Consider the following 14,050-nt stretch of genomic DNA (forward strand, 5'->3'; position numbering starts at 1 on the left):
AAATTCGAAATCCCATTCAAAACCCATATGGGTCAAAACCAATCTGCAATCCAAAAAATTTCAAATGTTGAAGAAAATCCATTATGAAAAACCAAAGACACCATTTTTCTGCTGCAATCTCTCTCTTTCTCCTCCGCCGATGAACGCCTTCTCCCTCTAAGTTCGAAGAAAATCCCAAATTTGTTATATGTATCAATACCTGCAATGACGTCAATTTTGTTGTAGACGTGCATCGTGCAATTAACGGCGTTGGAGGATATGTAAGGGCCTATATTCCGAAAATCCCTTAGAGATATGTAGTTTACAAATCTTTGACTGGAACCTAGATTTCGGAAATCCCATTAAAAGTCATCTATTTCAAGTGACATGCACATGACATAGATGTGAGCCAACCTAAAAACTCATAGCTCACAACGATCTCTTCGAAATTAGAAAAATAACATCATCACCTATGACATCTCCACCATATACACTATATGCACGCCACATGCACATCATATATACAGTACATGAGCATCATATGCACATAATTGGAGGTCGAGCAACGAGCTGCTTTTCACATTAATAAGAAACTTTAATGACAATCTATTGGTATGGTAGATACAATTAAAATATAATTGTTATGTATATAAAGTTACAATGGCAGTTTGAAAAAGTCTTGTTATGTATATCAACCACCACTTAACAGTGCACTTGAAAAATATGACACTCATTGTCGTAATTTCATGGACACGCATGACCCTTAACGTCCTCTAAGTTTTTTCTTAATTTTGTTTTTCGCCGAGAGGTTGTGGTCATACTCGCTAAATTCGGGGGTCCAATATACATGCATTATAATTAATGAACATTTCCCCTTCTCATATTAAGTTGTAGCCACCAACACCATATGCACATTATGGAAAAAATTTCACAAATTTCTGCATTTGAACACTTGAACCATAAATTGTTTCATCCCAGTTCTGTAGCATGTGAAAAAGTAAAGTTTATGTCACAACCTATAGGCCCCAACATGAAACACAAACCCTAATTAACTTCTAAGTATTAATTCATCTTACAAACAACCCATTTATTCCATAAATCATTGATGTAGAAACTTGAAACTAAACACCCTACCTTACTATGCATGCCTAAGCTTCAATCGCTGGAAAAAATGGAACTTTCCAGTCAAAACAGAAAATATGGTGCAAAACTGAGCTCACTCATCTCATCTCTTTCTTTTGCATCCCTTTGTTCAAAATTAGAGGTATGAGATCAACCCAAAACCCAACTCACTATTCTCACCTCTCTTTGGACTTCCATCTCTTTGAAATCAGAGCTCAACCCACATCCCTTTCTTCCAAATGAGAAAAGTTATGCAATGGGTTGATGAGTTTTAGTATTTATATGTGGGTGTTTTAGTAATTTCGATTTTGTGCATGGCTTGTGCATCGCTGGTTTGTGCTATTTCTATCCCAAGATTAAAAAATGTCCTATTTTTGGGTATTTCCCAATTTTATTTGAACATATAATATCTTTATGCACCCATATTACTGTTAGTTAAACTATCAATATCTTTTTCAATCCAATTTACTACCTAAATTACACTCACAAACTCAATTTAATATATAAATTTATCTTTACACCCTTTTAAAAAATAAAAACCCCAAATCAGTGCAACTCATTCACGGTGTAAAGAGAGCAATTTCTCTCACATATTTATCTTGTGCTTAATCATTCTTTTGCTGATTTTGCTTTATCCCATAGGTGTTTTAATTAATCCTGCATCCACTGATTTTGCTTAATCCCATAGGTGTTTTAATTAATCCTTCATCTTGCTGATTTTGCTTAATCCCAAATAGATGATTAAAAAAAATTTAAAAATTTATATCCCATATATGTTTCTGCTAATGACTATGTTGTGGAAGAGATGCTGATATTGTTCCTAAATCCTAAAAAAATTAAAACAAACAAAAAGTAGAAATCGATTCATACTTTAGTTGAAAGATTCAAAATTTCAAAATTATAATCCATTGGTAAAAATAAAATAAAAAACTTATTTTTATCTATGAGAGCGTTACAGCGTCTTAAGGCTTTAGATAGAATGAATGTAAGATCAAAATTGAGTTGTGGTTGTTTAATTATTAGACGTGAATTTATTGATAAAATTTGGTTTTATGATTCAATTTATCCCGTCCATAATTATGTAACACGGTAAGAAAGATAACTTCCATTTAAAGTTTAAATTCGGGGTGGAAAAGGGTTATCCGGTTTCAAATAAAATTCCCAAAATTCAAGCGATTCGAACGACTGCTGCTTCCTCCGGTGAGCTCTTGCCTTAAATTCGCCGCTGAATATTTCTCCCTCAATAAATCCACGTCAAAACGAAACCCGCAGGCAGGCGTATTTGATTTTCATTTTTTTATCACCAACGCCTGGCCGCCGCCGTCGCCCCCTCTCCTGTTCTCCCGTAGCCATGGCCACTGGCACTGAAGAAGTAGTATTAAAAGAAGAAGAAGAAAGAATGGTTAGGATGGGATCGTACGGAGGAATGGTTAGGCTGCTGACGGTGACGGCAACGGCGAAATCAGAGGAAGAGGAAGAAGAAAAAGAAAAGGAAGAGTGTTCGTATGAAGCAGCTGCGGAGGAGATAATGCTGCTGTGGGGAATCCAACAGCCAACTCTCTCCAAGCCAAACGCTTTCGTCTCTCAAGCTTGTCTTGAACTGAAACTGGATGCGTGTGGCCATTCACTCTCCATTTTCCAGTCCCCTTCTTCCTTGGTATCTCTCTCTAATCTCTAATCTTTATTCCTTTCTTTCTTTCTTCATTGCAATGCCTCTTTCTTCTTGTCAACTTCAAAACTTTGTTTTCAGTGTGATTCAGTCACTTTACAGAATTCTTAGCAAAATATCATTCATTCTAGATGTAGATTGTAGAGGCATAAAACCAGAAGAAAGAAAGAAAGAAACAAGCACAACAAGTCTAGCTTGTTGTAATTCGGAGGCTTTATTACTCTTGTAGCTAGTTTCTGGAAGCTTTATTATGGAGATTATGCTTGGTCTCTCTCTAGGACTGGATTGAAATGGATGAAGGTAGACGAGAATTATTTTTCATTTGATGTAGGACAAAATGACAAGCGTCAAATCTGACAGTATACTCTACTAAATGAGTAACCACCTTCTACCTCCAACTTGGTCACAAGTTTTCTATTTCTTCCTTCAACATACTTTGAAAATATGGTGGCTTGTCCATTCCAATCCAATCCTCTATGCCCAAGGCCTATGATTTCTGGTCCAAAGAGGAGGTAATTTTGGTTCGCCCTTCAAACTTAAAAATATTGAAATCAAACCTTTCGGTCAGTTTATTGAACCAGATAAAGAGACACATGAGCTAGGACAAGTATCCCCTAGTCAGTTAGTTTTAGGAAGGTTTAGGCTTCAATTTTTATTATGGTAATGAAACTAACTAGGTGATGAGTCACATAATAGATTATTTTAAAGCTTCCACCGTCGTTTTATTTCAGTTGATCTGTGATGTAAAAGACAGCTGCTAGAGGACTCACTTTTAAGTTTTATTCTTCCAGAAATTTTATTGTGCATTCAACTTGTTATTGAACTGTAGAATACACCTGGGGTCACCGGTGCTGTCATGTGGGACAGTGGAGTTGTATTGGGGAAGTTTCTAGAGCATGCTTCAGACGCGGAGTTACTACCTCTTCAAGGGAAGAAAGTTGTTGAACTGGGCTCTGGCTGTGGATTAGTCGGGTATTCATAATTACAATCCCTTTCTTGACATCTATCTGTTTTTCTTCTTTAATTTCTATGAGATGCTATTCTCTAAGCTAGAGTGTCTAACTGGACCTCTAGATCAGTTTTTTTCTATTATATTGGCTTTGAATGGGTAGAATTAGGAACTTTTACTGTTAGATCACCTCATCCTGCAGAGCTCTAGTTGTTTGCAGTTTGGGTTGATTGTAGGCCATGTTAACAAGATATAATTGGCATTTATATGTCTACCTCCCCGGAGATGGTTAACATACATGTAGATTTTGACTTGGATTCTAATTTATGGCCTTATAGGCCAGGTTGAAAATAATGGTTCTCTTACTCGCTGTATACCACACTTTTTTCTTTGTTCTTCCAGCTGCATTGCTGCTCTTCTAGGCGGTCAAGTTGTGCTCACGGATCTTCCTGATAGACTGAGACTACTGAGAAAGAACATTGAAGTCAACCTGAGACATGGAAACATGCGAGGTTCAGCTAAAGTGATGGAATTCACATGGGGAGATGATCCTGATCCAGAACTGACTGAACCTCCACCTGATTTGGGTAACAATGTTGGTTCCCTCTCCTATAAAGCAGCAATATAACGATGTTGGTTCCCTTGCAGTGCTGCACATCAAATTTTTGGATGGTTAACTGGTAATAATAATGCTACCAACATAAATGTCAGGAACCAAGGTCTGGTTTTGAGATTAAAGAACTGAAAATGAATGGAACTAATCTTTTATGGTCAAAGTTTCTGTGATATTCCAATTAAGAGGTCTCTGTTTAGAATCACATTCAATTTGTCTTAATCCTAGCGTTATGCTGAATTCAACAGCCTAACTGAAAGCAAAATTACTTCTCCTAGAACACCCAAGAAAGGGCGGTTGAATTTTAGGACTGTCCTCAATAATTAGGATTCTGTTTTCTTTGCTCATTTCTTAGTCAGAGTGAATTGGTAATTGGTAAACCTACATTCAATACTATCAATGCTCAAACCATACTATGTCAAATGTGTGTTTTTACCAAAATGTTATACCAGTGCTAGGCTCTGATGTAATCTATAGTGAGGAAGCAGTGTTGGATTTGTTGTCTGCATTACAGCAACTCTCCGGAGGCGAAACGACAATCTTTTTGGCTGGAGAACTTCGAAATGGTAATAATTGCTCTTTTTTAAAATTTTATTTTCTGTTTTTTATAGGAACTTTAACGAAAAGCTCTCAGTACTGTTCATTTTAAAACCATATTTTTACACTAGAAAGTCAATCCTTGTACTATTCACTTTACCCTTTAATTTGTTCTTATCGTTTAAACTTAAAGTTTTCGAGCCATTTTCATTAGTTTTTTTTTTTTCCTGTACTGTTTTCAATTCTTCTTCCTGGTGCAGATGCTGTCCTTGAATACTTCTTGGAGTGTGCAATGAAGGATTTTGTAATTGGGCGTTTGGACCAGAGACAGTGGCATCCAGAATATTGCAGCAGCCGTGTTGTGTTATACGTTCTCGTGAGGAAGTGAAGCGATTTGGGTGGGACACTGACTTGGAGTGCATTTTTCCTCACTACGGAGTGCATTTTTCCTCACTACCATTTAGTGTGGTGTATACTCACTATCCTATTTATCATTGTTAGATGAGTTTGAATTTTGAGATTTGTTCTTATCTATTACACGAATCTCGAAATTTAAACTCATCTAACGGTGATAAATAAAATGGTGAGCATGCACAATGATGATGAATGTAGGATGCACCATAAATGGTTATCCATTTTTCATGAAAATGACAGGAAAATAAATTCTGTTCCAGTCTCACACTCAAATGTCATTGATAAACTGCAGAAACATGTTGAAGTTTTTTTTTGTTTGTCGCAATTGCGTTTACGTAACATCTCTACAGTTCTGTGTGATGGCCTCAGGAGGTGGCTTCAGAATTCGTAACAAGCTCTGTATCATTTTTTTGGGTCTGGCTTTTGTTATGATTCATGGATTTTTCTGCTTATGTATAAAATTATAAATCCTATGTGCAAAAAATCAATAAATATGAGTATTACGAACTGTAAAAATCAATAAAAGATTCTGTTTTTGTCCTGCCCAAAAGCCACAATATTCATTGGGGGAAAAAAAGAGTCTAATTGAATTATTAGTTTCCGTGATGATAGGATAGTTAGAAGATAGTTCATATTGTAAAAAACCTATGATTTAAAATATGTTAGGCTTTAAGCCTAAAATTGAAAATTCCATTAACTTTATTAGCACGTGGACCATATATATTAGGCCAAAACGGAACTCTCCGTATATTAGGCCAAAACGGAACTCTCCGTTAATTGTTAGCACGTGAGTCTATATGTAAGGCTAACTTTATCTTGTTAGTTTCACATGTGAGCCTTTATGTGCTAATAATGAACGGAGAGTTAACAGAATTTTCAAACTTGGCCCTAAATCCTAACAAACTATATCACCACGGAAACTAATAATTCAATTAAACCCCTTAAAAAAGTAAAAAACCACAATATCTATGCATGCGGCATGCCAAATTAAAGGTTAAAGAAGTCGTAGTATTCATTTTGGTTCAAGCTGATATTTCGTGAAAATAACCTTAAGGGTGGGCGCGGGTTGCACTATTACAAAATTGGCTTAATTTGTCGGAGAGTGGTGACGGTTTTATACTATTATTGTCGAATAAAATATTTCCAACAACATGTTTAAAAAGTGTCAGATAACAAAGTATTACTGTCGGATATATCCAACAAGAATAATGAACCGGGCCCTTAACTCCACCAGATTTATTTTTAAAATAATTTTAACTAATGCTGGCAGATATATCCGCCATGAGTAAGTAATGTGTTAAATTATATTATATTATTTTTGAATTTTTTATACTAACTCTGGCAATTATGTGATAGTCTGTCCCGAACATATATATTATTTTATCCTCGAGAGCGTGAAAATTTCTATTATGCCCTTTAATGGTTGAGTCGTGTGTGTGTATAGGCTAAGGTTTTGGACCAATTAATTCATTTCCTAAAGATTTGGACCCAATTGGAACTTAAGATTTTATTTGTTTTTGTATGGTGACCAATTAGGACCATACACACACACACACTAACCAATCCCATTGACCATTTTCTCTTTCCTTCCCTCTCGGACTTCTTTCCATTTCCGTACAATTGTATAGACAGACTTCAAACCAACCTTTGCAGGCACGGATCGAGACTGTAAAGGTGGTTTTCATGTTCCTTGCAAGCCCAAGAGTTGATTCGTACCCTTAGTTGGTCGTGAGAGCTTGTAGAACTCAAGATACCCTGACTCCGGCGAGGGGTGATTTTTCCTCCGACATGATTGCGAAGGTTTTAAGTTGTTTTGAGACCTAAGAAGGTATTATTCTTGCCTTTCTAGCACGTTGGATCAATTTTGGAGTGGTTTTGACGTAAGAACAATCGGGTTTATATAGTTGCAGGATTGGGCCTGTTTCCTTGAGTTTTTCCAGCTAGTTTCCGTTGAATTTAGGTCCCAAAGTGGTATGAATGTGTTCTACTTGTTGTAAGCTTCATTTTGGTACAAATTTCATCGAATTTGGTTGAGAAATGGAAGAGATATGAAGCTTTAAAATTTTTCTAGAATCCGGCGATCGCAGCGGTGACCGGCGCCAGACTCCGGCCAACCAAGGAAGAACGAGGAGAATATTCCGTCAAATTTGATAGAATATTCTAACGGCGTCAGGTATCTTTAACGGCATATTCTATATTTTAACAGAATATTCCCTAACGCCGTTAGGGAATCCGTCAGCGTGATAGGCACGTGCTTGCATGTGGGCCGCTCGTCTGGCCGTGCCTTGGCCGGAGCGTGAGTGGTCGGAAATTTTTTCTAAAAATATGGGGTTGTTCCTGAGGTTGAGTAAGCCACGGTGGTATATTCAAATACCCCAATTGAGCAATGTATGATAAATTATTACCTAGTTTAGTTTATGTGCTTAAAAATAATGTTTGAATAGTTGTTTCGCATATAGGTGAGACCTATCCTGAGGACGAGCACAATCAAGCAAGGTTAGGGGGTTACGACCCTTCCACATATCAGTGAGTGGACTTTTGGTTTTCAGTATATATCTATATACTTGATATTTTTCCTAGAAAACTTAATTAAATGATCTTATACTTTGAAATGCCATGTCAAATGCTCTTTATGTTTAATTGTGCATTATTATGGTTATATATATATATATATATATATATATATATATATATATATATATATATATATATTGTTGCTCGACGCTGTGGACGCTCAGGTGAGTATATTGATGGTAGTGATGGTAGTGAGTACATTAGTGTTGAGATATATTTTGAGATTATTATCCTGCACCCCGGTGTTAGTGCTTCGCTCGAGGACAGGGTCTAGCCTTCACGTGATCGTTCACCTCCCGCACCACACGCTCATCTTGGATCCAAGGCAGGTGCTAGCCTGTCATACAGACCACATTAGGTGGTTCCGACTCGTAGGTGACTTGCGATACTTCGCACAGCCTTCACATGACCGTAGCACTTGAGCGTATTTATTTACATCTAGCCTGTCGTACAAACCATATTAGGTGGTTCCGACTCGTGTGCAGAATTTGATTGATAAGTTGTGGACCTAGCCGTACAGGTCACTTTAGGTGACTCCGGCTGACATATTATTTCATATTGATTTATTGCACCTGACTTACTTATTTCTTGCTGAGATTTGACATGGTATATTCAGTGGATTTGTTATTTTGAATATGATTTTGGGATATAATTGTATATGCTATTTTATGGGAATTATACAGGTTTTACGGTGATGGGTACTATTTTGATAGTGAAATGGATTTGAAAAGCTTTGTTTTTACCCACTCACACTTTATGTTTTGCGCCCCTCCAGGTTTTAGGTAGGAGTAATCGTTGGTGGCTTACGAGGATTTGACGGTGGTTCTGACAGATCATCATTAATGTAGGATCATCTTTGGTATTGTATAATTAGAATTTGTCCTGCTGGACTGCACTTAGGATACGCTTTGGTTATGTTTAGTCACACTTAATTTCGTTATGCACTTATTCTTATCTACTGTTTAGTCAGTTGGTTTTTATTTATTCGCATTTCTCAAATCTTTATTGCTTATGCACTGTGCACATGGCTACGTCATCCTCAAGTGACGGCCAGCATGCCTCGATCTAGGTCGAGGTGTGTCAGTTATATCCGACACAAATAGTTTCAAATTTTTTATACTCACTCTAGCGGTTATAATCGACACAAATATTTTCAAAATTTTTATACTAACTCTGTCGGTTATATCTGACACAAATAGTTACTAACTATGGCGATTATATCTACACAAACATTTTCAAATTTTTTATACTACCTCTATCGGATTGTATTATATATTTTCAAATACTTTATAAATATTTATGTTTTGTTAATCACATTCAAAGGCATCAGCAGAAGCACACCCCCTTCGAACCCAAGACCAAGATGTCTCATGCACAAACACTTCACCATCAGGCTGGGAAGATGGTCAATTAAATATATTCATTAAACTAGTTAATATTTAATATAACATAAATATTTATTTATGTTTTTTTTGTCGAATAAATATTTATTTATGTTAAATTAATATATTTTTTCTCTATAATTGGTATGAAGGTGTACAAAACTTGAATTTAATGAATAATCACGATTATATAAGCATAATTTTGATAATCTTTGGTTTTTTTTTTAATTTGTTTTTACTATAGTTATAATCACGATTAGATAAGCATAATTTTATTAAACCAAATTTTATTTTTTTAGATCGTGACAAAAAATTTGGGAAGGAATTTAAAAATTTGGGAGTGATATTTCCCGCCATTCTTTACACGGAAAAAGTGATGTCTGTTATATTCAACGGTAATAGGAAAGTATGTCGGATAAATTTTTTATATTTTTTTATAGAAGCATATTGCTGTCAGTTTTAATCGACAGTACTACCAATTCTACATGATAAAAACCCTCTCTCTCTTCCTTGCGCCACTACTTTCTCCCTTCTCCAGTTCATTCTCCTCCCCGCTGCATTCCTTCCCCCTTTCCTTCTCCTCTCCTCCTTCTTTCCTTCTCCTTCTCCCTTCAATCACTATGGATGAACAATTCGGGGAGCAACATTCTGAAACCAGTACGTTTTAAATTATTTGTATTAGTTCAGTTTGTGTTTTAAATTTTGATTATGTTATTAAATCGAGTTTGTATTTTGAATCTTGACTTGAGATACCTTATCAAACATTATGCATAATTGAAAATTGATCTTTGTTTAGAGCTTTTATATAGGTTTTGTTTTTGTAAATATGCATCACAAATGTTTTTTTTGTTATTAACAAGAAGCAATGCCTCAACAGAGAACTCGGAGCTGTGGAATCCCAAAATGGATAGGAAAACAAAACTGTTCATTTGATTCCACCGGAAAATGCATAAGTTCGAATAGTGGCCATTTTTCAAAGTTTATTGCTTTTGAGGTCAACGATCCTCAAAATATTCCTTTGATGAAGGATTGGCACTTGATTAAGGAAGATGAAAAGGAAGTCGAATGTAGGTATATTTTTTCTTTTTCTTACAAATTGTATAATTAGCAAAAGATTATAGACATAATTAACAAACTTATATATATATATATATATGAATATATATTATAGCGGATAATTATTAGTTTTGTTTAGTATTATTTATTCAATTATTAGTTTTGTTTATGTTTATTTAAATTGTCGTTTTTATATATTTTTTTATTAATATCTTTTATGTTGGTTATGGACGACTGAATTGTCCTTGTTTTCGACATAATTTTTCAGAATTTAGTGTCGGTTGTATCCGACGGCAGGATTAATGTCGCTTGTATCCGACGCCATTGTCTCATATCCGACACCATTTTTCTTGGCAAATTAAGAGTCCTATTCGACAGCAAAAGCTTTTTTGTGACGCAAGCAATGCTGTCAGTTGTTTTATTCGCCATTACATGAATTTTTGTTGGATTTTTTGCTAATATCTGACATAAATGGGCTTTTCTTGTCGTTTTTTAGAATGACACTGCTGGGTACTTTTGTAGTAGTGTTGGGTTGGGTTAGTTTTGAGCCAAAACAGAAACCAAACCGATCTAGTTGGTTGAGCCAAAATTGCAAACCGAAACCTATCAAGCCGGGACTAAAACTGATCATGTCGGTTAACTGACAATGACGGGTTGGTTTGGGTCGGTTTTCGATTTGTGAATGATGCAGGAGTGGGAGAGAGAGAGCTGTCATCTGGAGAGATTCACGATGGTGATGGAGGACGTGGCTAGGAGGCTGTTGTGTTAGGTTTGAGAACTAAGTCTGAAAGTGAGAGAAAATAAAGGGAGAGAAAAAAGGCCACAAGAACAAACCGCAAAAAAGCAAGAAAAGTAAAGAAAATGTGATGTAGATACAAACTAGGCAACAAAAAAGTCATCCTAGATATACAGACAAAACACCACCAGTACCCTTAAGGTCTCTATTTTGATTAAAACAAATAAAAGCAAACACACGGGTCGGTTCGGGTAACTGATGTCTAAGAATTATAGGAACCGCTCGTCAAACCGACTTTAGTCGGTGCGGTTTAGTGTACTTATCAAAAAAAAAAAAAAACTAAACCAAACTGTCATTGCGGTTTGGCCAGTTTAGTCAGTTTGTGTTGAAGACTTAAAGGCAACATGATGGATTAGTATAGTGTTTTCGTAGAATTATCAAAGAGACGAGCTGAAGGCCCACTTCCAACAACATCAATATTATCTCCAACTTGGTAATTACCATCTGCACAATCCGTCAAGTGTGTAGTTTATCACAAAAGACCTCGGTATTAGTTGAAGTGGAGATAAAATATTTAAACTTTTATTTTTTTCCAAAGATACAGTCGATGTGAGACATTTCAACACGCCGCCTCACGTGGGATCCAATTAGCAGGTCACCACATGTGGGAAATCCACATATCGACAACCACATTGAGCCAAATGGACTCACCCTACACGTGGGGCTAAGTACCCGCCATCATCACGCGGGGCCAAGGGGACCCACCCATTATGTGGGTGTACGAGGTTTGCTCTCTGGCTCTGATACCATATAAAATTATCAGAGAGACAAGTCGAAAGCCCACTTCCAACAACACCAATATTATCACTAACTTGGTAATTATTATCTGCACAATCCGTTAGATGTGGGGATTTATGACAAATGGTCTCGGTATTAGTTAAAGTAGAGTTAATATATTTAAACTCCTCAGAAATATGATTGATGTGAGATATTTCAACAGTTTTCGGATAAAATATAAACATATACAGCGCAAAGTCAAACTTGCTATAAGGTTTCTCATGTATTGTCGTGGTTCTCTTCAAGTTGAAGACGAGTCGCGTGGATTCATGCATGCTTTTGCAGTAGGACGAACTAAGGTTAGTTTGTAACTTGAAATACACGCATAAGAGGCCTATTCCAAAGTACTAAGATGTGTACCTTTGTAACTCTAAGGCTAACTACATTTTACACTTTTTTAAGTTTTAAATTTTTTTTCTCTTTGAGATTTTTATGTTATATAATTTATACGTTTGTTTGTTTGTTTAGTCCTCTACTAATTAATTTATAAGTTTTGTTTTATTAATCTGGTACAAATATGACTTAAATGCATTCGAATTACGAGTTCTACACTTATCATAATCATATCATCAATTTAAAGAAATATCAAATATTTCATTAAACAAAGGCGTACATAAATGGAGTATACTAAAAATACACGTGCAATTAGAAATAAAAAAATATGGGTATTCTTCCTTGAGAATTCAGATAATTGATGGCCTGCTATATATACGAAATGACATTAATTCTAATTTGTATACGTACACATACCAGTGTACAACGAAGAATAACTTATTAGTCATTACTTGTGTAACTTGACGTTGATCTACTGTGCTGGTTGTCTTGGTCAATGACTCCTGCTCCTGCTCAGCAAAGTTATTTAGGTCATTAATTTTATGAATATTATTATGTACATCTTGTGTTTATTTTTTTAATTGTGATCGATCGTGTTGTAATAGTGGTTGTTATATATATAATTAAATATGGGACGGACTTCACATTACCATTTTTTTACACAAATTTTAACAAATGCTTTTGTGGGATTCATTTCACAATATATTTCAACGATCATACCGTCTGTTTTTTAAGTTTTTCCTCAAAGATTATGTCTATTTTAAATCACTAAAATTTGAAACTATATGATGTTGCGACTTATATATTAGTTAAAGTATAAATAGTAGTTTATTGTCCCACATTGGTGAAGTACATATGTAATATCAATTGTAACTCCTATATATACTCTACTTTGGAGATTAATGCATATATAAGAAATTCCCAAATATTGTCATATATATTTTTGGTATTTACCATGTTTAGATTAATATGGCATCAGAGCAGTTCGCTCTTGGTGACCTGTGTGCTTTAATTTTGTGCCCACATTTTTCGTGATTTCCTTCATGAAAAAAAAAGGTGAATAGTGTCGCGCTACAGTACAGTGTGTGAATAGTGGTCCTCTACAATGTCGTAAACAGTGATTGCTACAGTGCCTTGAATAGTCTCTGCTACAATGCCGTGAACAGTGCTCTGCTACAGTATCTGGTAAATTGTTTTCGTTCCGCTGCGTATCTTTTATGCATTTATTGTTCGTGATTTTGTTCAATGACTCAATATAATCATAGTGTTGTTATGCATCTTGGTGGAACAAATAAATGGATAATTGATATTGGGGCAACTGTTCATGTGACTAGTGACTCTAGAGTGTTTGATGAGTTATGTGACCATGTTCGTGATCCATATATTACTAGTGCAAATGGAACACATTCCCCTGTGAAGGGTGAATGCACTATCTCTCTGACTCCAACCTTATCACTGATCTGTGCTTTACTTCTTCCTGATGTTAAGGGCAATCTTTTGTCGGTAGGAAAACTTCTTGATACCTTATATTGTTCTGCTCACTTATACCCTACGTATTGTTCTTTTTAAGATATTCAAACTCAGAAAATAATTGGTCATGGTAAAAGAATAGGGGGTTTGTACATCTTGACTATGGAGGATACTGTTGTTTCTGGTTCAAATAATCATCAAGTTTTAAGTGCTAAAGTGGATGACAGACATCAAATTTGGTTGTGGCATCGATGATTGGGACTTCCATCATTCAGTTATATGAAACATCTTTTTCCTTCTTTGTTTCGCACCTGTAGTGATTTAGAGTTCAAGTATGAAACATGTGTCATGGCTAAGAGTCATCGTGCTTCCTTTCTTG

General features: G+C 35.7%; 1 protein-coding gene across 2 annotated transcripts; it reads left to right on the plus strand.

Annotated features, from left to right (window-relative positions):
- The first annotated feature begins 2,221 nt into the window (after positions 1-2,221).
- Positions 2,222-5,751, plus strand: LOC126627450 (uncharacterized). 2 transcript variants are annotated; one of them, XM_050297010.1, is made up of 5 exons: positions 2,222-2,758; positions 3,600-3,742; positions 4,122-4,314; positions 4,847-4,898; positions 5,130-5,751. In XM_050297010.1, exons 1-5 carry the CDS (start codon positions 2,453-2,455, stop codon positions 5,255-5,257), a joined length of 822 nt encoding a protein of 273 aa, XP_050152967.1. In that variant the 5' UTR covers positions 2,222-2,452; the 3' UTR covers positions 5,258-5,751. The 2 variants fall into 2 exon arrangements, with proteins under 2 accessions (XP_050152967.1, XP_050152966.1); XM_050297009.1 differs by having other exon boundaries at positions 2,223-2,758; positions 4,122-4,306; positions 4,785-4,898.
- The last annotated feature ends 8,299 nt before the right edge of the window (positions 5,752-14,050 follow it).

This window comes from Malus sylvestris, chromosome 6 (genome assembly GCF_916048215.2).
Source record: "Malus sylvestris chromosome 6, drMalSylv7.2, whole genome shotgun sequence".
NCBI classification, from domain to species: domain Eukaryota; kingdom Viridiplantae; phylum Streptophyta; class Magnoliopsida; order Rosales; family Rosaceae; genus Malus; species Malus sylvestris.